Raw genomic sequence first — 22,167 nt, 5'->3', positions numbered from 1 at the left:
CAATAACGGTCACAATAAAGATAATGGAACAGTGACTAGAAATAGTAGTTGTAGTAGTTCATGGCATAGCAGGGCACTGCAGGGCATTACAGGACGTAGCAGGACACTTCGCAGAGCGAAGCAGGGTGTAACGGGGCATAGCAGGGCCACGGCGACAGATGCAACCATGATTTTGGTGCCACCCTAATCCAAGGAAACATGCTGGGCGAAAAAAAAACATAAGGACTCCGGGGAATAAGCTCCCCAGAGTTTGGTTAGTAACAAGCATTTCTGGGACACACAAATGGAATGAGAGAGGAGAGAGAAGCTCAGTGTGTCAAAGGAAGTCCCCCGGCAGTCTAAAACTATAACAGCATAATTAAGAGAGACAGGTTAAGGAGAGGAGCCTGGTCGGGCTAGGGAACTATTTTAACTAACAGATATCACCATGAAACTTCCCCAGTGGACTACTTACATTAAGACAATAATAAGGTATTACATGTTTTTTTTTGTGGACCCAATTTTCCCATGCATTGGTTTTCAATACTTTCCACCACTTGGATTTCTTAGGACTTTTTATACATTATAGAGGAGACCTTTTATGAGGAATAAACATTTGTCAGATTTTCTGTTGCAATTTGTGTCCCTTTTTTTCTTACAAAATGCTTGTACTAATAGGAGAGAGAGGAGGAGATGAGGGCAGGAGTTACAAATGAATAGTTCCACATATTTAATACAATTCTTTTCTCGTGTATTGCTGTAGTGATATTTCACAGAAAAGGAGAAAAGTCTTTCTCATCGTTGAGGCTGGGGTATTTTGTTGCTTTCAGCTGTACAATCCTTTTTTTATTTCTTTTTTTAGGCGGTCGCCCCCTCTGATGTCCATTTCAACCACTTCTAACACCATGACTTTCAGTGTGTTAGGGTTGCGATGTACCATTTGCACATAATGTAATGCTGTAGTATAATAACCATTCCTGGTTCGGGTGGCATTTTTATGTTCTGCAACTCGGCCTACATAGAAACAACAGGGGCACTCCAGTCTATAAACAACATATGTGCTATTGCAATCAGCAAAGTGTCTGTATGTGATCACAACAAAGACCCAGCAGTGCTTCTACTCCACTGTCCTTATCTTTAAAACATGCTTGCTTAGTCAAGTCATTTTAATGACTTATTTTTTTTCTTCTTCCTGTCTGTTAGGGGACTCTCTCCCACCCTCCATGGCATCACAGCCCAGTCGTTTCCCCGACTACCTGGACGCCATCCCGGGAACAGACGTGGACCTGGGCACCCTGGAGAGTGAGAGCATGGCGGTGGAGGGCGAAGAGCTGATGCCCAGTCTCCAGGAGGCCCTGAGCTCCGACATCCTCAACGACATGGAGACAGTGCTGGCAGCTACCAAGATTGACAAGGAGAGCTTCCTCACGTGGTTATAGAAGATCCGAGCAGGGCGCTCCGTACTCCTCTCATCACACTCTGAACTGCTGCCTGCTCTACTCTTTGAAGGAGTCACAGATGCTTTTAAACAAGACATTTCAGCGAGCCTCTCTGGACTTCTGTTTCTGGCTCGCCGTGTAAGGCCAAGCTCTTCTGAGGCAGTGTTGTTCTTTTCTTTTTCACTGGTGTGTTATCTCTTTATTTTGTCTGTGTCTTCAAGGCTGGCCCATGAACAGACAATTACACAAGGGTCCCCAAATCTTTCACAGATCTGTCCGTGAATCTAGGGCATCTTTCCCTAGAGCAGGGGTTGCTCCTTCCCCCCCCAGTCTCCCCTCATAGCTGAGCTGAGCTGGTGCATGCACTCTCCTGCAAGGACTGCCATCATCAGACATCACCCGGAGGCTCTGGTGCCTCTTTTTCTTGCAACATAGCATAAAGCAGCACTACTTAACTGCATTTGGGACTATTGCATCTAGCTTAAGTAGCTTTATATTTGGCCTTGTATGTTTTTATTCTTCTTTTTTGTGTGCGTTTTCAACGAGCCTGAGCAACCAAAAATGATGTATTTGAAGCATAAAGAACAATACTGATTTGGAGCAAAGGTAACGTGAGGCCCAGTTTGGACACGTTAGCTTTGCTGGGTGGGTGGGTGAGGGGGGATTGGGGGGGGGGTGGATCCTGGGGACCGACTACATTGCTGCTTGGCTGTGCCAGCAAGTCTAAGTTAAACCTTTGATAGATCAAGTGCCTTCGGTTGTATTTTTTGAGACGCAACACGAACAATTACAAAGTTTCTGTAACAACAGCAATAAGCATTAGGCTGTGTTCATTTACATCAGCCACACTTTCCTCTATCTAATGTTCAATAATCAAAATTGTATTTTTGTTTTATAAAACACATTATAAGGGGATTTAGGGATTTCTGTTTTTTTTTTTTAAAACCCTTCTTTAAGTATCTCAGTCTTATCCAAGCCTAATTCATGATTCATGCTTTGTTTTATCTTTTAATAGTATTCTTTTATTTTTTAGGTTACTGCATATCTTATGATAGCTTAGATCAAATGGCATTTTGCCTCTTGTTTTTAATTTCTTTAATAGATGACTTAATGCATTTTTAACCGGGTCGACTGTTATCACAGCACAACGCTTCACAAATGATGAAGTCTGCCAAGACAGAATGATTCAGTTAGGCGTTTTTTTAACCATTTAGCTGATGTTCTTCTCGTCTCTGTGATTTACTATATACATATTAGTGTTATTGTCTTTGTTGATCACATGCAGCTTTTACTATATTCCCTAAACATTAACCAAAAAGGCAGATCTTTTGGCTGAACAGAAACTACAGCTCTTCGATCAATTCAATCTTGTGGCAGCATACAGTACACAAGAGTTACAATGTTTGAAACAACGTTTGAAACGGTCTTCCTAAGGAGGGAGCGGAACCCCTCTGTGCGATGCTGTGTGTTGAAATGAGGGGTTTAGAGACTAACAGCTGGGACAAGTTAAAGCAGGTTTTAAAGAGTCATGTTGAGGGGTAGTGTAGAAGGCCAGGGTTTGACTGACAGCGGTGAGTTACGCGGATTGTTGAATTTTTTATTTTTTTTTGTGTGTGAAGTAATTAAGAAACAATCAGTTATTATCTCAAGTCAGGAATTGTTGTGGCAGATTCCAAAGATGTTTTTGTAATGACGCTAACACTTATTATTTTTCGCTTCCATTTTCCCCGAGTCCATAAAACGGTTTGATTTGTAAATCAGCCTCTGTATGAACACACTGTATAAGCTAATGAGGAAATGATGTAGGTTTAAAGTGTTAATGGACATGTCTGAATAGGTCTAGCTGAGAGATTCTTTTTTATTTTTTAGACGAGACGGTTGTTTATGAGTGACTAACCCTGAGATTTTAAGGATGAGGTTTCAGAACAGAGAAGCACGTGATTCACATGTTTACATTATCTCGGAGTTTAAAACTGCTTCAGCCGCAGTGGAGACAACACACTGACAATTCTCTCCATAATCCCATTATTTTCATGTTTACACCATGACTGCAGGAACTGCATGCCCTTACATGGTGTCACACTGATTCTGTTGCCAAACAATACTTCATTGGTAGCATTAATAACTTGATGGAACAATGATTTTCTTTTTTGTAGATCAGAGATCATGAACAATTTTTTTTTTTATTTCTTTTTTTATTCTGTGTGAAAAAAACCTGTTTTTAGTTTTGATTTTATTGATCATTTAAATCATGTGTTGATGGATTTACGGTGGATAAACAGTGTTGGTGAGAACAATGCAACTAAAACGAGTGGTACACTACAGTGCTTGTATTGCACGGCTACAGAGTTTTCATTTTTCATTTTGATGCAATGACGTATTTTGTCACACAAACCTGATTTTATGCTTACTTAGTGTGTAATTGTCAGAGCGTATTAGCTGTTGACTGTCATTGTAACAGTAGAACTAATCACACAAGTTAAAGGATTTTTGTATTTAGAGTTTTCTAAATGCACATGAAATGAATTTATATTCAGTAATGATCTGTTCTTTTTTTTTTTTTTTTTTGATAGATATGTGCATGTGTTTTAGAACAAATTCTGTTACATTATATCTTGCTTCATATGATACTTTGAAATTGGCCTGAAATAAAGTATATACTTTGTGGTAATATTTGCCTTGTGTTGTATTGTATTTCACCATTTATAATTCCAATAATGAATTCTAAATGTACATACATAGGATATTCTTGTCTGTACCTACTTTTATAAGCTTTTGTTGTGCTCACGGTGATCTCATAAAATAGCTGGTTCTCAATTTTACATTAAATGTATGACCTAGATTTAATAGAATAACCCTGAAACTTCTGAAAGAATGCTAATATACAATGTGTGTGTGTATATATATATATATATATATATATATATATATATATATATATAGCATAAGCAAATTAATAATAGTATTAGTCAATGCAGTATGTTGTCTTCGGCTGTGACCACCATGACGAGAAAAGTAGAGAATATTTTTTTCTATTCCATTTATGACGTTTTATTTTGAAACTATTCACCGGAAGTGCTTCTCATGCGTTGCAGTTCCTCACTGTGACCACTAGGTGACAGTAAACATTCCAAATCAGTGATGGAAAGTATATTCGAGTACTGTTCTTGAGTACAGTTATGAGGTAATTTCACTTTACTTGATTATTTTACTTTCATTTTATTATTTTTTTCTTGCACTCCACTAATTAATCCACTCCACTAATCAGAGGGAAATACTGTAATCCATTACATTTCTTTTACAAACAAAACATATGATGAATTTATAAAATATGAAACTGTGCTGTAGATTAAACACCAGCTGCAGCATTAATACTACACTAAGACATTGTGACATTTTTATGACGGATACTATGACTTTTGAATCCCTTTTTTTCAACATACTATACTATACTTACTATACTATACTATAACGTTTTTTTTTTCTTCATACTGTACCATGACTTTTTTCAATATTCTATCCATTCTATGCTATGACTTCTTTCAACATACTATACTATAACTTTTTTTTTTACTTTTTTCTTCATACTATACTATGATTTTTTTATTTTTTAAAAATGTCATACTATACCATGACTTTTTTCGATATCCTATACTAGGAGTTTTATCACATTTTTCGATGTACGAGACTATGACTTATTTTGTCATACTGAAATGTCTGTATGTTGAAAAAAGTCAAAAATAGTCATAGTATAGTATGTCAAAAAAAAGTCATAGTATATATAGAATGTCGAAAGAAGTTATATTATAATATAACTTCTTTCGACATTCTATATATACTATGACTATATACTATAGTATGTTGAAACAAGTCATAGTATAGTATGTCGAAAAAAGTGTTAAAAAACAGTATAAAGACAAAAGTCAAAGTATAGTATGCCGAAAAAAGAGATAAAAGGCATAGTTTATCATGTCGAAAAAAGTGATGAAAAAATCATAGTATAGTATGTCAAAAAAGTCATAGTATAGTATATCGAAATAAGTGATATTATAGTATGTTGAAACAAATCATAGTATAGTATCTCGAAAAAAGTGATAAAAAAAGTCATAGTATAGTATGAATACAAAAGTCATAGTAGAGTATAAAGAAAAAAGTGTAGTATGTCAAAAGGTGTACACCCCTCCACTAGGTCTGTGTCCGTTTGTCGGTTTGTATAACAAATGATTGAAGGAACAAAAGTAAAGAAAGCTTTGGGAATAGCTTACCCAGATGAGGAGGCAGGAGCTGACTCAATGTATACTTCACAATCTGAGGTTGAAGGATCAATCCCCAGTTCACTCTTGAGAGGTTTCTAATGTTCTGTCCCTCTGTGAGCGATAAATACAACATTAAACATCATTTCAGGCTTCTCATATACCGCAGCAAGATTAGATGCTGAACATCTAATAAAGATTTGAGGTTGACACTTCTATACTTTTAAAGGAGCAGTAAATGTAGGTGAATAAGTCTATTACTATTAGTATATTAATGTAAAACGTAAAATATTTCCTTCTGAAATGTAGTGGTGAAAAAGTAGACTATGAATAAAAAGTCATAGTATAGTATGTCGAAATAAATCATAGTATAGTAAGTAGAAAAAAGTACTGTACTACGACTTCTTTCTACATACTATATACTATGACCAGCAAATAGGCACTGCTGTCTCTGACCCTTGGTTTGATCCCCAGTCCGGGCTGGGCCTTTTTCTGTGGAGCTTGCATGTTCCTACAGACTTTCTGTGACTTTTTTTATGACTTTTCTGATATACTATTTTAGGACTTTTTATCACTTTTTTCGACAACTGCACTATGACTTCATCACTGTTTTCGACATACTACACTATGACTTTTTTTTTAATCACTTTTTTGATATACTCTATGACTTTTTTTCAACATACTATGCTAAATCTGTTTTCAAAATATTATATTTGTGTCATGGTCACTCAGTGGTTAGCACTGCTCCAATTAGCACCAGCAAGTAGGCACTGCAGGATTCGATCCCCAGTTCGCTGGGCCTTGTTGTATGGAGTTTGCATGTTCTTCCTGACTTTCTTCAATATACTATACTGTGACTTTTTTAATCACTTATTCAACTTACTATACTGTGACATTTTGACATAGTATACTATGACTTTATATCACTTTTTCCGACATACTATGAGCTTTTTATACAATCAGGGTATTGTAGTCTTTTATCAGACTGGCTTACAAAAATGGAGGGCAAGCTGTATATACATTTATAATGTATGACAGTGCAAACACTCATTTACAAAATATACAAAAATACAAACAAGTGTAATATTCCCTTAACAATAACCTACATTTGTCTCTAGACCTCCATGTTTGTGTAATTCTTTGTTAAGGAACATTGGTCTTTGCCAGATCCAAACTGTGTCACAAGTGCGCTGCAACCAATAAATAACCCAAACCTTTTACATGTTTTGGGATGTGAAAGATAATGAGTTTTTATTTCATGTTCGGTGCAAGGAGATTGGATCTGAAAAGAACATTCTGCAACAACACTTTGTATTTGACTGGAACAAATACTGGTTATGTGACTGATCATTCTACCAAATTCATATATTTTGAGATATTCAGTGCACTTCTCTACAAATCATTCTGACAGGGCATGGAATGGACCATTTTCTTTTTACAGGGTGCTGTTACTCAACCAGACAACAAATGTCCACATGGATTATTTTTCAACCTCATGAGCCATTGGATTACAGATATTAGCAGTTTCTACTGTTGAAACTCATTAAAAGTCCTTCATGCTGAGAGGTAGGCAGTGCCAAACATTTTGTTTTAGAAGCTTATGAAGTTTAGCTATCATTGAGAGTTAAAGCAAATTGTCACTGATATGTATTTTGGCATCACAACATACTTTTTTGTTTATTAACTAAGAAACAAATTACAGCTATTTGAAAAGGTATTGCATAATAACTTGTCATACAATAACTATATTTCAATAATATAGTATAAGCCACAGAGATCAGGCAAAAACAAAGCATCTCTTCAAGAAGAAAACAAAAACTTTTTATTTATTCATTTTTTCAAATCATTTTATTAATTACATGTATTATAATGTCTCATTACTATCCCAATAGTTATTAAATACCACATGAAAAAAGAATGGTTACATTACTTAAATTGCATCAAAAACTACCACAGATGAAAACGCTTAAACAATAAGTGAGAAAACATTTGTTGGGGCAAGATTCTGTGTATGGTAGCAAAACGTCTGATTGTAAATACCGTATCATGCTAAATATTGGATGCAGATTTAGAAATGTAACTTGGAATACCAAGATGAACTTGAAAGCAACACAGCGATGTTTTCTTTTCACAGTGTGAATTTGATATTGTATCTTATACGACAGCACTACAGCATGAGTATGACAAACAGACCACAAAAAATGTAACTGCAAAGAAAAGTTATTTCTTGGCCAATATACCAGGAATAAAATATGCAGAGTACTAAGGACAGAACACAAATTCAATTCACAGTAAATGCAATACAAAACAATACAGTATACTTGGATAACAAATAATATGAGTTTATAAAATTCCATTTTAACATTATTTACAAATGTTACCCCTTGCACCTTACATCCATAACCTCTATACTTTAAGTAGCGGGTTGATTTTTAGCAATCTGTGACCCAAATTCAAGAGTGACTCCCCAGAATCTCATCCAAATTTATATCTTTCATCCAATCATCATTCCCAGAGCCCGACTTGAGGAGAGAGTCTATGAAGTCTGAGTCTGTGTTGATCCCTGGAACTGTGTTGTCTCCCTCGGGGAGGAAGTCAAAGGTCAGTCGGTTGGCCCGGTTATTCTGGTAGCTGCTCGAGCTGGGACTGGGCTCTGCAAAGTTGCCTGCTGGTACCCTCTGTTCAGGAGAGGCCTGGTTCAGGTTTCCCACTGTTGATGGAGACCCCATCATTGGCTGTCCTGACCGTGGGCCTGTGTCTCTCATCGAAGGGTTAAGAGGGAGCATCCCAATGTCTGGTGCTAACTGGTTGGGAGGGCCGATATGCCTCTGTTGGTACGGATGGTTTGGCATGTCCAGCTGCGCCCCCTGAGACTGTAGAGGATTGAGTAGCCCCCTAACACCAAGTCCAGTTGTCACTTGCTTGTTGGCTGAGCCCCAGCCCATGTTGACATTTTTCATCAAGCCTCCGAGAGCCTGTCCTGGTACCCCTGAGGAATGCAGGTCAGCTGTCGTTCTTGTGTGTTGTACACCTGCTACATTGTTCATCCCAAAAGAATTCCCATGCGTGCTCGGCCCCAGGAACCTAGCTTTATTTTGATTTAGTCCGATTCGATTCTGATTGTTACGCTGCTGGAATGGGCCGATACAAGAATTCGGACGGCAATCTGTCCCGATACCAAATCTGCGGTCCGATGGTGAAGGAATCATCTTTGGACCAGACCCACTGGGGAGTTGACAAGGCATGGACTGGAGGTCATTCTCAGGGCCATTGCTGGAAGACTGGGATGAGTTTGGACCTAAAGAGATAGCAAGCAAAACTGATTATAAGTATGGTCACTCATCAGCATGTAAAGCATTTCTGACTTCTAAGAACTGTACAGTACCTGTGAAGATGTTTCCTTGCTGAACTCCCACCATACTTCTCGACTGCTTGTAATCAGGCGGCGGTCTTGTGAGATGACGATTGAACTGATCATGTGCATTGTCTTTGTCCTTGAAAAAGGAAAGACAAAGTTGGGAATACTGGTTATGTGATTGATCAATTCTACCAAATTCTCACAGTCTGAAGTGCTTATTAATTAGCGAAAGCTGTATGATGTAAGATGCAGCTTACTGAATTGCCAATGGTGTGCTGTTGTTGATTAAGCTGTCTCTGCATGGCCTGACTTTTGGCTGGGCCTTTCTGCTGGTTGTTGGGTGCTGGGGGCTGTGGCTGGGACTGGGCTGACAGGACTCCTAAGCTTCCATTAGTGGGGAGCCTCGGGCCAGGAGGAACACCCTTAGAAAAAGAGACATATGACGGTAAAACATTAATGTAAATGGACTTACTTTTTTCATTTTCAAATACGTCTTTTTGTCTCTTCTCTGATTAACGCCTAGAGATGGGAGCCAAAGGGAAAGCTGTTGATGTAAAAAAAATTAAATAAAATAACTAAAATAATGCAATAATATAAATTGACCGCTAGAGGGCGAAACTCTACAAGACATCATAGATCTGTTTCAAAGATGCTATTCAACCTCCAGAATGTGGTCAAGGCTACTCCCTCTGCAGATGAAAAAGGGAGACTTGGAGAGAGGCTTTTTTTGGAGGGGGGAGTTCAAACCCTCCTCAAGGCCTGCTTCTCCCTTGATAATTGTGTCTAAAGAGAGTGGAAAGAATCCCTGAGACAGCAGGAAATGTGTGCCAATGGGGAGTTAAGCGCCAGCACCATGACTACCTCCATTTAATAAGCTCTCCTTTACTGATCACTGTGTTGTGTTTGGCAGGGAGGCATTCTATCCACTAGAAACCCATTTGGCTCCTGACACTATCACACTGATTAAAATGTTGTAGTCGGCAGCACTCAAACCAAATTGAGATAGCCAAACTAGCTTTTGGTTTGAAGTCTGGTCCTGAACGTATGCTTTTGCAGATAAGCTTTCACCACCACGGGTGTATGAGATGTTATATGTCCTTGTAATGCATATTTCTTAGCTTATTTAGGCAGCTGTGCAGACCATCCAAGCGCTCCAAGTAAAACCTATCTTTCTTGCGGACACAAGGACACTCTCACTATGCTCAAGATTCAACCAAGTGCAAGCATTTGTCATAAGGGAGGTTAATGTGCACCAAATCCAAGTCAACACACGCTGTGTATACAATGTCAGTCATTGTGTTGACTTAAAATGTTTCCCAGGGTGAAATGGATTAGAAATCCAACAGTGCATTTAGCAGAAACTTAGAGGACAGATTCTTTGCAGAGGATGAATCTCTACAGGGTGGTGACTTTGTGGACCCAGAGAGAAGAAAAAAAAACAGAAAATAGAGAGGGAAGTGTGTGTGTGTGTGTGTGTGTGTGTGTGTGTGTGTGTGTGTGTGTGTGTGTGTGTGTGCGTGCGTGTGTGTGTGTGTGATAATGAATGGGGCTGAAATTTGGAGAACTAACGAGACAGGGTTGGAAAATGAGGGAAGTTGAAACTCATCAGAAGTCACAAGTCATTTCACATGAGCTAATATTCGCCTTCTCGCCGACTTCAACCCACACAGAAAACCAAGCATGGCAACAGTGTTTTCTCCTGTTACTCCAGAAAGCAGTCACTGGCTTTGATTCACTGTATCCAGTTATCAAGACTGTGAGAAATTGTGACCATCAAAGACATTTTCCCTACAGAGGTACACTGGAGAGGGCTTATTCCATCTTTGTTGTAAGAAAAACCCAATGAGGGGTGTTTTAGCATGTACAACTGAGTAATCCTTCCTGTCATCCCAATGTGTCATGAAGCTGTTTTCCATGCCCCCCCCCCCCCTCTTTCATTCTTCACAAGCTTGTTGTTAATGAATACCACATGTGGCCCAGGCCTCAGAGAAGGAGCGGAGTGATTTAGTCTCCCATCCTGCGGCATTGCAGGCAGCTGACAGTGATCCAGGCCCAGCCTTCCCGGCTCTCACACTGCACTTCCTCCAGTCTGGACTCAGGACACTGTCCCTGGGGAGTGCCTCGGCATCTGGACTTGGCCACGGCTCCCTTTCCCAGGAAACAAGTACTCCCTTCACAGCACTGGCGGAGTGACCTGGTAGGCTCAACCCCCGTGGCCCCACTCTTATCCTAACTGAGGGATGTGGTGCCACAAGATCATCAACAAAAGTTGAGGAGTCATTATTTACTGCAAGCAAACCTTTATTTTAAGTTGCAGTTGTAAGTTGGGGTGCTGCATTTTCAGTAAGGAGAGCACTCTGTTCTGCAGTGAGCAAAGTACAAGCTCTTGTGTAGCATTTAAATGGAAATCTGTATTAGCTGAAGCGAATCACTGGGATGATGAAATTGCTGCCAAATGTCTGTCTTCACTTGATCTAACAGCACTGTCTTACGCTTATTGTCTGTGAATCTGAATGTAAATGTTTAGGTATAATTAAAAATACAAGCATATTATTATTATTGTGTACCGCTAGAGGGATTGAAAAACAAAAAACTGTAAATTCTTTGTTATGACTCAACTTGTCATGAATCATTTAGATGCTTCGAATTATAAATAGATACAATTAAATGTATAAATCTATCAAGGATGCCTTTGAATAATCCCCATTGTGAAAATGAATGTTAAAAATGTAATTAAGAGATGAGTTAATAACTCAAACACAGTGTTCTCAGTTTGTGCTCGAAACATGTCGCTTAAATATTCCTTTAAAATAGTCCTTTCTGTACTATTGCATTCAGTTACCAGAAAATGACTATTATTATTATGATTATTATTATATTAAAATACTGCTTTTAATTGCGAGGAAACCAATAGTTTTTTACAGTGGCAAGAATTAGGAATCACTTTCATTTCAGACATAATACATAACAAAGACCTGTAATACTTGTTACTACACCAGGATTGTGTTTTAGTTTGCTATTTACACTGTCATGGAACCCTAAAAGTCAGTTTTTTTTCCTCCTTTCATCTTAAATACAACATACAGCTCCACTACTGATGGGACTAGCTACATTTTGTCCTTGAAAGCATTGCTAACCAACCACAGTAACTCAGGTTTCATAATGCCTTAGTGTCCTCTACTAAGATCCATACTTTGAAAAAAAGTGTGTGTGTGTGTGTGTGTGTGTGTGTGTGTGTGTGTGTGTGTGTGTGTGTGTGTGTGTGTGTGTGTGTGTGTGTGGTCCCGACAGCTTTGTGGGGCCAAAATGCTGGACCCAACAAGTTTAAAGGGCTCTTTGAGGGTTAAGACTTGGTTGTAGGAAGTTGTTAGATTATGGTTAGGGTGAGGGTAAGGGTTAAGGTTAGGCATGTAGTTGTGATGGTTAAGGTAAGGGGCTAGGGAATGCATTATGTCAATGACGGGTCCCCAAAAAGATAGTGAAACGCACGTGTGTGTGTGTGTGTGTGTGTGTGTGTGCGCACGTGCATGCGTAGCTAGAGAGTTGCAGAGTGGTGGATTGGAATTTTGACATGTTTGACTCAGCAACCGATTATTAAAACTGTAAGAAGCTTCAAACAAGCACCAAAGCTCACGTCTCTGGCTGTTTTAAAAAGGCTCCTCGGCTTCACTCAGTGGGGGGAAGCCCACTGCTACTTGCTAGTGTTACACAGGGGATCAGGGCCCTCTTGCAGGACCTTTATTTCTCTGCCATTACTAATTCAATTCACTGTGGGAAAAGGCTCCACTCTTTTCTCCTCTCTGTGAGCTGCCCCTTCCTCATTTGCTAAACTTTAAACCCTGTCAATGCTGACTGCAAAGACAAACACCAATATCAGCCTTTTTTTAAACACTTGTTCTAAAACCATGGTGGCTCTTGTTTCTTCTTCTCAATTCCTCTGCTGTCATACACCCAGCTTCATGTTTGCATATATTATTTGTTCAAAGTGCACATTAAAACACAATGTCCTTGGGAAAGTTGTCTCACCAAGCCTGTACCCCTTCTACACCTGAGCACAGCTGCATGTCACATCAGCATTTTAAAGACCAAAGGTGACTGAGCTTTTACTTTCAGCAGCTTTTATTTTTTTAAAGATGATTTTTTGGGCATTTTCAGCCTTTATTTTTGACAGGACAGCTGAAGACATGAAAGGGGAGAGAGAAGGGGAATGACATGCAGCAAAGGGCTGCAGGTCGGAGTTGAACCTGGGCCCATTGCTTCGAGGAGTAAACCTCTATATATGGGCGCACGTTCTACCAAATGAGCTATCTGGGCGCCCTTTCAGCAGCTTTTTAAAATAATTTATCAATATCCATTCAAGCTTTTTTCATTATTTGATATCCAGCTCTTCTAAGTCTCTTCCCCTTATTTCTCCAAACTGTCATTTCAAAAATAAACTGCTTATGTTTTAAAGTATAGAACTACAAAATATTATTACTGATTATGACCACTGCTGACACTAATACTAATTCTGACATAACCAGTACATAATCGGTTAACATTTCACTGGAATTGTACCTTAACAAAAATGTATTGACTTTTTCTTTTTTGATTGATTGACTTAATAAAAAAATGAAATGATTGTGTGTATAGAAAATATTCCTAAATAGTCCTGAAATTCACACATTTTAAAAGGTTTTGTATATTTCTGCCTCACACATTCATAGAAAACTTCAAACTTTAGCTACACAGTGAGACATCGCACTTCTGTTCCATCTTTGTTGGGAATAGCACATGTGCAGTAAATATTGCTAGCTAGTCAGTTGCGGAGCATGAGGGAGTGCCATGCTAGCATCTAGGCGAGCATTATAACGTGTGTTACAAATAGGGTTGTCAATCGATTAAAAAATGTAATCTAATTAATTACATACTCTGTGATTAATTAATTTAATTAAATTAATCGCATACATAATTAACGGTGCCTGAACCGATACTTTTTAAGAAAGCAAAAAAAGAAAAGAAAAAAAAAAGGGTACTAAACAACAGTTGGTGACATTAAAGAACGGCTTGTGTATTGCTAAGGCCATATGGTCAAAATTAAATGATTTAATAATAATGTATAACAATAACAATAACTTATTTCACTAGTAAATTGCTGTTGAACGACAAAAACAACCACCAGATAGGAAAAGGACATTTACAATAACTTCAAATGCACCACGAGGCTTTAGTTTACCAGTTTCATTGAACGCACCGGCTGTGTTGTTTCTCCAACGGCAGCTGCAGATTGTTAAATCCTCTACAGTAAAACACAGTCAAACTTTACACCGTTTAGCGTTAGCTGTCAGCATTTTAACCGTGTTTAATCCAGCTACTAGCTAGCGGTAGGCTAACGTTATCTGCTGTCGAGTATAGTGTTAACTAGCGTCACGTGCAGCGGGGTTTGTGTTGCCTGTAACGTCTGTTTCAGAGCAGCAGAGAGAAGCGCAGACATATCAGTGGCACCAGATTTGAGTCTGTATGCAAACGTCAATATGGAATGGATTAATCTGTTAATCTGTCTACTTTTTGTCAGATTAATTAATCGAAATTAACGCGTTATTTTGACAGCCCTAGTTACAAAGTTATGTCACATTTGTCTCTGAAGTAAAGGCTGGACTACAATAGAGCTGTTTGTGGCAGTTTGTGAACAGTGTTTTCTGTTGGAGATGGTAAGTCCCTTTGGGGTGGACTTTGGGCTTTTTCACTTTGTAAACCTATAACGTGCACAAAAAGATATACAACACAATAAAGGAAAGGGAAAAAGCCAAAAAGCATAATATGAGCACTTTAAGGGAAATTTTAAGACAACCCATGAACACCATACATCCTGTTTAGAGTGTAAATGTCTCTCTGGTACAGTATAGTGGTAAAACAGGTTCTGTTTTAGCCATGTGTGACGACGTATTTGTCATCCTACCTTGTTTACTTCCACGCCTGTGTGACTTCCTCCCTCTCTCCCACCCCCTACCAGTCACTTAAGCACTTCCCTTGATCTGTAGAGGTTACGAGAGCTCTCTTGTGTGGCTCACATTATCATTTCACACAAAGACAGCTACAGATACTGTTAGAGCAAAAATGAAAGAAGGGGACGGTCTAAATCTCCCCAATCATAACAAATCAGTGATTCAACCCCCGGCACCAGGCTAAGCAGATTACTGTCATTTTCCACCACTTGTCCCTTGTAGCTAACAACCTCCAATTAGCAAATCCCGCTGTGCATATCTGTGCCCTGACGGGGAGCCACCATGACAAGCAGAGAAATTAGAAGTCCTGCATGTTAATCTACCATGCTCTGGCAATCTGTGTCATCGTCAAAACACTTTCAGGGGAAATACATATTTAAGGGAGTCACAACGACATAAGCACATTCAGGCAGCTAGAACAATGCAAATAAAGTCCCGAAACACACAGCACTGCATTGTTGTTGTTTCAGACAGATTGATGAGGAAGACTAAAAGATAAATTATACTGGCCGTTCCCAACCAGGTGCGCGCCATCGTGACGTCAAACTAACGTAGATCTTGCCAATGCGCCCGGATTTATAGCGCGCGAGCCGAGGTCTTTTTTTTTCAGCGGCAAAGGGGAAACAGGAAGCATGAACGAGCTCCTGGGCAACCGGATGCCAGGACTCTCAGAGTGACTGCAAGTCTCTCTTGTAAACTTACTGGGTTAAGATGAGTTCTTTTATGGTGAATGAAAGGCTTGATCCCACCAAGTAGGTCATCAAATCAAATCGAAGCATTGACGTCAATGCTGCTGCCAGTTCTGCCGTTGTTGTTCTAGTCCGTAGAAAGAGCAAAGTCGGTAGCCTTTCCTCATTAGCGCTTGAGCTGACTCATACATGTCATAATCACATAGCTACATGAAGGTAGATATATGTCACTTAAAGACCTTGCAACTACAAATCTGGTGATTTTAGATGTTTACAGTACAGTTGGATTCCATGCTCTTCTATAGTTGTAAAAAGTATTGAGGTTTTGGATACGGTGAAAACTGCTCAGTCTTCAACAAATGCACATGGCCATTTTGTTCAAAACATAGGAGATACAAAGTTTTCACCTAAGAGCAATCCTGTGCAAAGTAATTTTGGACAGAGTCCTTACCTGTCGTTGTTGTGACAGTTTGAATGGGAGCCCTGTGGGAACCGGCTTGGGTTGCAGACAAAGAGCACCTGATGTGGAGATCTGTTGGTTCTGGAAGTGGAGAGCTGAATGTGGCTGATTCTGGCCGGTCGATGGTGGCTGTTGCTGCTGCTGGCCTGAAGTCTTGTTCACTGAGCCTGCCATGATTGGCATCGGTTGGTTGGCAGAATGGGGGGCTTTGGGGCTGAAGTGCAACGTGGGCTTGGTGCTGAGAACCTTCATGTCCAAATGATGGGAGCCATTGTGGCCATTTGACTTGAAGAGGCAGTTGTTGATCCCTTTACTCTGTGAGCCCATCCTCTGCTGGCTAAGCGGGGCCGGGCTGGAGACCTTGTCCTGGGGGAAGGCGCTGGTGGAGGTGTGGGTGCTCATGGCAGGAGCCCAGTTGGTCAATCCTGCAGGTGGTGTTTGATGGTGGTGATGGAGCAGAGAGCTCGGCTGTTGCTGGTTGGCTGCCATCTGCTTCAGCTGCTCTGCGTGGGATATTTCTGGCCAGCAGGGCAATGCTCTGGGGTGTCCTGCCTGAGTGTTAGCTTTCTGCGACGTGGCGGTAGAAGATGTGCTGGTCAATGTGAAAGAGGGTCCGGCCGAGGCTGGTCGAAGCTGCGGCGAGCCACCATGAACCTGGCCAAAGTCTGGGGAGTGCTCCATCTTTATGGGCTTATCCATTGGGGAACACAGACTGGCAGCTGCTCCTGCTGAGCTCGGCCGGCCTAGATCCAAACCGAATGTATCATCCTGCTTCAGCATCTTCTCAAACTCCAGGTCGTTCAGCGTTGGCACTGTCTTTGTCAGCTCATCGAAAAGATCCTGGAGGTCTGGGTCAATCTGACCACCACCTTCGTCTTTGAAGTCGAAAATCATCTCTGCGTTCGACTGGCCACAAGATTGGACCTCAATGGGCTCTTTTTTCATTTCTTTCAGGGTCATGTTGAATATGTCTGAGCCCACTCCATGGGGCATCATGTAATTCTTCCTCTGCATGCCCATGGTTGAGGACCCTTGCAGAGAATGAGACTGTGTTAAGTTATGGTTGCAGGGCCCGTGTCCCAGACCACCGGTATCCACACGGACCCGCTTAAAGTCGGATCCAGAGAAACCACAGGAGAGCCCATTCTGCTTTGGTGCGTGTCCTGGTGCGTGTCCCTCAATCTTTCTTCGCAAAGATCCTTGAAGCTGCAAAACACAACAGAATGGGGATAAGAAACACTGGGTTTTAAAGTGTTTAAAAAAAAAAAAAAAAATTAAAAAAAACTCCACGGTAATGCAGTTTGAATTTCAAGACTTACCCACAAGAAAACATTTTTTATAACAAGAATTTAATTATTGCACTTGGTTCAAAAGCTGTCTTGTGATCCAATTTAAATGGAGTATGGGTGCATTACATTTACATGCAGCTCAAAGTACCACTATGTAAATTAATTAGATTTTACAGTTCGCTCCAGGGCCTGTAGATGCTGCACACTCGACCAGCTTGTGGAATTTAGGATGATTACTTTTATTAATAGACAGCGTTTTCATTCAGTAGAATAGCTTGATTTCAGAACAGTGTTGACATCTCAAATGCTTTATTCTGACAATAATCAGCCAGTCACATCACTTTGTGAAATCAAGCAGATACATTTAGGTAACATACATTTCATTTATTGTTTTATTTAAATACTTGGTGAGGAACAATGTTTAGATATATTATAATGTAGTTGGAGCACAGAGGATGAGCTGAAAAGATAGCTAGGAATCTGATACAGTCAGCACACCGCAGAGAGAACAATAGGGTCTTTGTTTCCCTCATTTGCATACATTATATTTTCTTCCATTGTGCTTCCTTAGATAGAGCTTCTCCTTTGTGGCTGAGATTCTGCTTAACATTCTGGTGATATCTGACTTTTATTTTTGTTCCTATATCCCCCTGTCTTCATTTAATAGGTAATAAGACTCACAACTCTAACCACTCATTAACATCTCCATAAAACTGAAGCATTAAAAACCCCAAACAAAATGTTATCACAGCATAAAACTAGATTATTTGTATTTCCAGGAGCAGATATTGTTGTTGTGTCAACAAAACAATGGAGTTTGAGCGTATGAGTCATTAAAAATAATTCACTGAGAAAGAAATTGTCTATCCAGTGGAATACAAAAGGCACACTGTTATAGACACATAAAAATGACTGATTATCTGACCAGCTTGTGGTGCCTGCATGGAAACAAAATGGCTTGGATCGTACACCAACCTGAGCACAGCACAGCGCAGGAGAGGAGTATCAGTGTGGAGCATATTTCACTGTGGGAACAAATGTGAGTCATTTCCACCTGCTGGCACACATTACATTAATATGATTCATAGCCTGAGGGTTTGGAGTGAATCCTGCAGTTCACTACACTGTTTGTGACTGTATTATCTCATGCTAATCTGGTTAACAACTGTTCAGAGATACATCTTCACATTTTAATCAAGGCATATATATATATATATATATATATATATATATATATATATATATATATATATATATATATATATATATATGGAAAGTACCCCATGCCAATCTCTAGGTATGGTGAAGGGTATGTGATGATGTGGGGGGGGGGGGGCTATTTTAATTCCAAAGGCTATTATCAGGATCATAGTATCCTGGATCCATGAAATAACTGGCCTTTAAAAATACAAATCTGCCTGCCTCTATGGGAATTTAACATAGGGGTGTACTTACTTATGCCCCCTGTATTTTAAGGAAGAACATTTATTTATTTACATTACATTATTCATTCACAAAGAAAATTGGTGTCCTTAAAGATTGGATTTTTCCTCATTTTTTTAATTAAGGCTTTTAGATCAATTTCCAAAAGATGATTTTTTTATTCCTCTTTTTACTCGACTTTAGCATGGGATCATAAACTTATGAGTGCCACTGTATATGTGTGTGTGTGTGTGTGTGTGTGTGTGTGTGTGTGTGTGTGTGTGTGTGTGACTTATTAAAGCTAATAAGTGTGTAAGAGTTTCAACATATACAATGCATGTGGATGATGATTATTATTTTGATGGTGGTGGTGTTGTACTTAAAAGGGGAGGGATAACTATTAATAGTTTTACATTAAAGGCAGGTAACGTTAAGAAAGGTAGCAAGATTTGAAAATAGCATCTCCTTGGGGCTCCTGGAAATAGTTATCAACCGTGCCTTTAATACTTAGTTAACTATTAATGTGCAATATTTGTTCTTAATGGGCCAGACATGTTGTTGTTTTCAAAGTAGTATGGTTCTGTAAGTGTAGTGTAATTCAGTCTCAGTATTTTTGTATGTATTTTTAAATGTAGCACAGTTAGCCTTTTGTATATTTAAATTTGAGTAGAAACTGCAATGCTTGCGAAAGAAAAGCAACTGCTATTTTGAAGTTAGATACACTTTGCCACAAAGTAAACCTCAGTAGAAAAGTTCTTGACAGAAACTAGAGAGAAAGAAATCTTGTCAGATGATGTAATGACAGGCTGGCTGGTTGGTGCCAAGTTAATACAGAGAATTAATTTTGTTCCATAAGTGCATCCACAGTAGGGCTCATTCACTAGCTCCCTTTTACCATCTTCACTGAGACCCAGACTATTAAACATTGTGACTACTAAACTCCAGACTACTGGACATCTGTTTTTCTCCAAACACAGATGAAAACAGGCCTTCTAGTGTGTGCAGCTCATGCACTCTTTCTCTCTTGTTCCAGAGGGCTCTTTCTGGAGAAGACAGACAGGAGTACTCATCATGGTTCAAGGCACTGTCTGAGAAAACACATCATGAATAATGGAAAGGACAGTGGACGTGTTGCAAAAAGCCATAGTGAGATTGGGTTGTCTCACCACTGCCTCTGTGCCATTTAAAAATGGACTCTAGTCGAGAGTAGTTCTTAGTTCAAATTTAAAACTGAACCTTCTTGAGAAGTGCAGTGGAGATTTTGTTAGATCACTGTCATGTGTGCATCCTTCATTTGGCAAAAAAAAAAAAAACTATATTTATTGGAAATGTAAAGTGTGTTTGAGTTTAGATAAAGGACCACCCTGTTCACTCAGCGCTCACTACACAGAAGCAGTGGCCTCCTAGCTGGCCTGAAATCCTCATGACAGATCTCCGTGTGATCTGAAAATAGATTTCTTGATTAACATTTAATGAGCTTAGAAGCTCAGAATCACTTGAAAGTGACTCCTGCTGCACGAGAGGCTCACATGTACTGGTACTGTATATATACTGATCATCTTAGAGATGAAAGAACTGCTGATGTATTTTCTGTGTTGATTAAAAAGTGATTCACCCACTGTCAACGCCTAGATTAGTAATAAGCAGAACGTTTAGTCAAGAATGTTATTGTTCCAAAAGAATTTGTTTGTACGGAAGCCCTGAAAGGCAAGGTGAAAAAAAAATTGTTTTCGGGTATCGTCGGCCAAAACCTTGAAATATTACCTAAAGGCCCGGACACACAGAGTCGATGGCCAAACATCGGCAAAAAAGGCAGTTGGGCTGATCAGTCTCCCCAAATTGGTCAAAAAAGTGCCTCGGAACACACCAAAGCGACGAGACGTAATACATCTCCATAACAGCAGGCGGCACTAATCTCTATTGTCGCCCAAAAATGAAAACCGGCAGTTGATTGGACGAACAACGTCACGTGGGTCTTATTTCTCTGGAAGTTCAAAGACAGACTGTCATGGCGGCTCCTTCAGAATACGATCTTATATTGTACTAAAATAGTTCACCGAAACGTGTTTCTGAAAACATTTTAAGCGAGAAATAGGCCGTGAAGTTGCTGAATCTGTCTTCATTTCAGATCAACAAAGGTCAGTTTAAAAGATTTTCGTCAGATTTTGAGAGACTCTAGTCCCGCTCATTCCGCTCCCCGTTTCCGGGTTAGCACTCTACCAATCACATGGGTCATTTGAGTCCGACTGCCGGCAGTGCCCACCCCACCGATTATACATGTCAAATCAGCCAAAATGAAGGACGACGGCCCCTCGGACGGACGACGGCACGGAACACACCGAACAGACTCGAGTCACTGACCTCGCCAGACTGTCCGACGGCCGATAATTGGGTTGGTGTGTCAGCGCCTTTAGAGCACCAAGTTCCTCATGAGGAAGCAGGTTGGGGTAGTGGAAGGGTTAAAACAACCTTTACGGAACAGACAGAACAAACGGACCTACATCACGTTCAGTGCCACGTGCGTATCCCAGAAGTGAAGTAACGTCTGATTTTCCCCCAAACCACAATCTTTTTCAAAAGTAGTCTTGGTGCCTAAAACCTAACCAAACTGCAACCCTTTCACAACATTGACTTGTTTGAAACCGCGACCGTTAGGTTTTCCGGTTTAGATATGAGGATGGAAAACTCTCCTGTGTTAGAGGGTAGAAATAAACTACCGATATCATCTTATGCTTTCGAGGACTTGTTGGTTTAGAGGACGTTTTTAAGATTCTGGTGTAACTTATTTGTGGAATCCATCCATCCTATGTGCTTTAACTGAACTACCTATGGACAAACAATTTCCCAGAAAAATAATTTTAAGAGAGTCAAGAATGGATGTCATTTTTTGACTATAACCTTTACGATGCTGCTCATTGATGCCCTTTGACTGTGGCAGTGAGGAACCTGACCTTGGCCACATCAATAGAAGCTATCTGTTCCTGGGAGCTGAAGGGCTGGTAGCCCATGTGTCACGCTGAGCAGTGTGTTGATGCTGAGCACTGTGGATGGGGCTCCGGGTGAGCCGTCACAGGGACGCAACACCAGCCTCCTGGTACCATCTGTCAGTCCAGTGGCACAGCGCTCAGAGCCATGCATGCTTAAAGAGTATAGTTTTAAGAGTGTTCGGAGGCTTTGGGTCTGTGTTTGGGTATGAGAGCGTGGTTCAACAAAAGATGTAGCTCGCCAGCCTTTAATCTATTCACCAGAGGCCTGAAACATGTTGCAATCCGCTCCTACGAGAGATCGAAACCT

General features: G+C 40.0%; 2 protein-coding genes across 2 annotated transcripts in view; one reads left to right on the top strand and one right to left on the bottom strand.

Moving 5' to 3' along the window:
• yap1 (Yes1 associated transcriptional regulator) overlaps positions 1–2,065 on the top strand; it is a 30,685-nt gene extending 28,620 nt beyond the window's left edge. Inside the window, exon 8 of the mRNA XM_078245793.1 lies at positions 1,183–2,065. Within this exon, the coding sequence (XP_078101919.1) occupies positions 1,183–1,418 (236 nt within the window). The 3' untranslated portion in view covers positions 1,419–2,065. The remainder of the gene's footprint in view (positions 1–1,182) is intronic.
• Positions 2,066–7,470: 5,405 nt separating this feature from the next.
• Positions 7,471–22,167, bottom strand: part of maml2 (mastermind like transcriptional coactivator 2) — a 45,115-nt gene continuing 30,418 nt past the window's right edge. The window contains exons 2-5 of the mRNA XM_078245791.1: positions 16,154–17,368; positions 9,287–9,451; positions 9,057–9,165; positions 7,471–8,969 (exon numbers count right to left, since the gene is read on the bottom strand). Of these exons, the coding sequence (XP_078101917.1) occupies positions 8,125–8,969; positions 9,057–9,165; positions 9,287–9,451; positions 16,154–17,368 (2,334 nt within the window). The 3' untranslated portion in view covers positions 7,471–8,124. The remainder of the gene's footprint in view (positions 8,970–9,056; positions 9,166–9,286; positions 9,452–16,153; positions 17,369–22,167) is intronic.

The sequence above is a fragment of the Sander vitreus genome, chromosome 3 (assembly GCF_031162955.1).
Source record: "Sander vitreus isolate 19-12246 chromosome 3, sanVit1, whole genome shotgun sequence".
NCBI lineage: Eukaryota > Metazoa > Chordata > Actinopteri > Perciformes > Percidae > Sander > Sander vitreus.
This window is presented reverse-complemented; position numbering and strand designations above follow the sequence as displayed.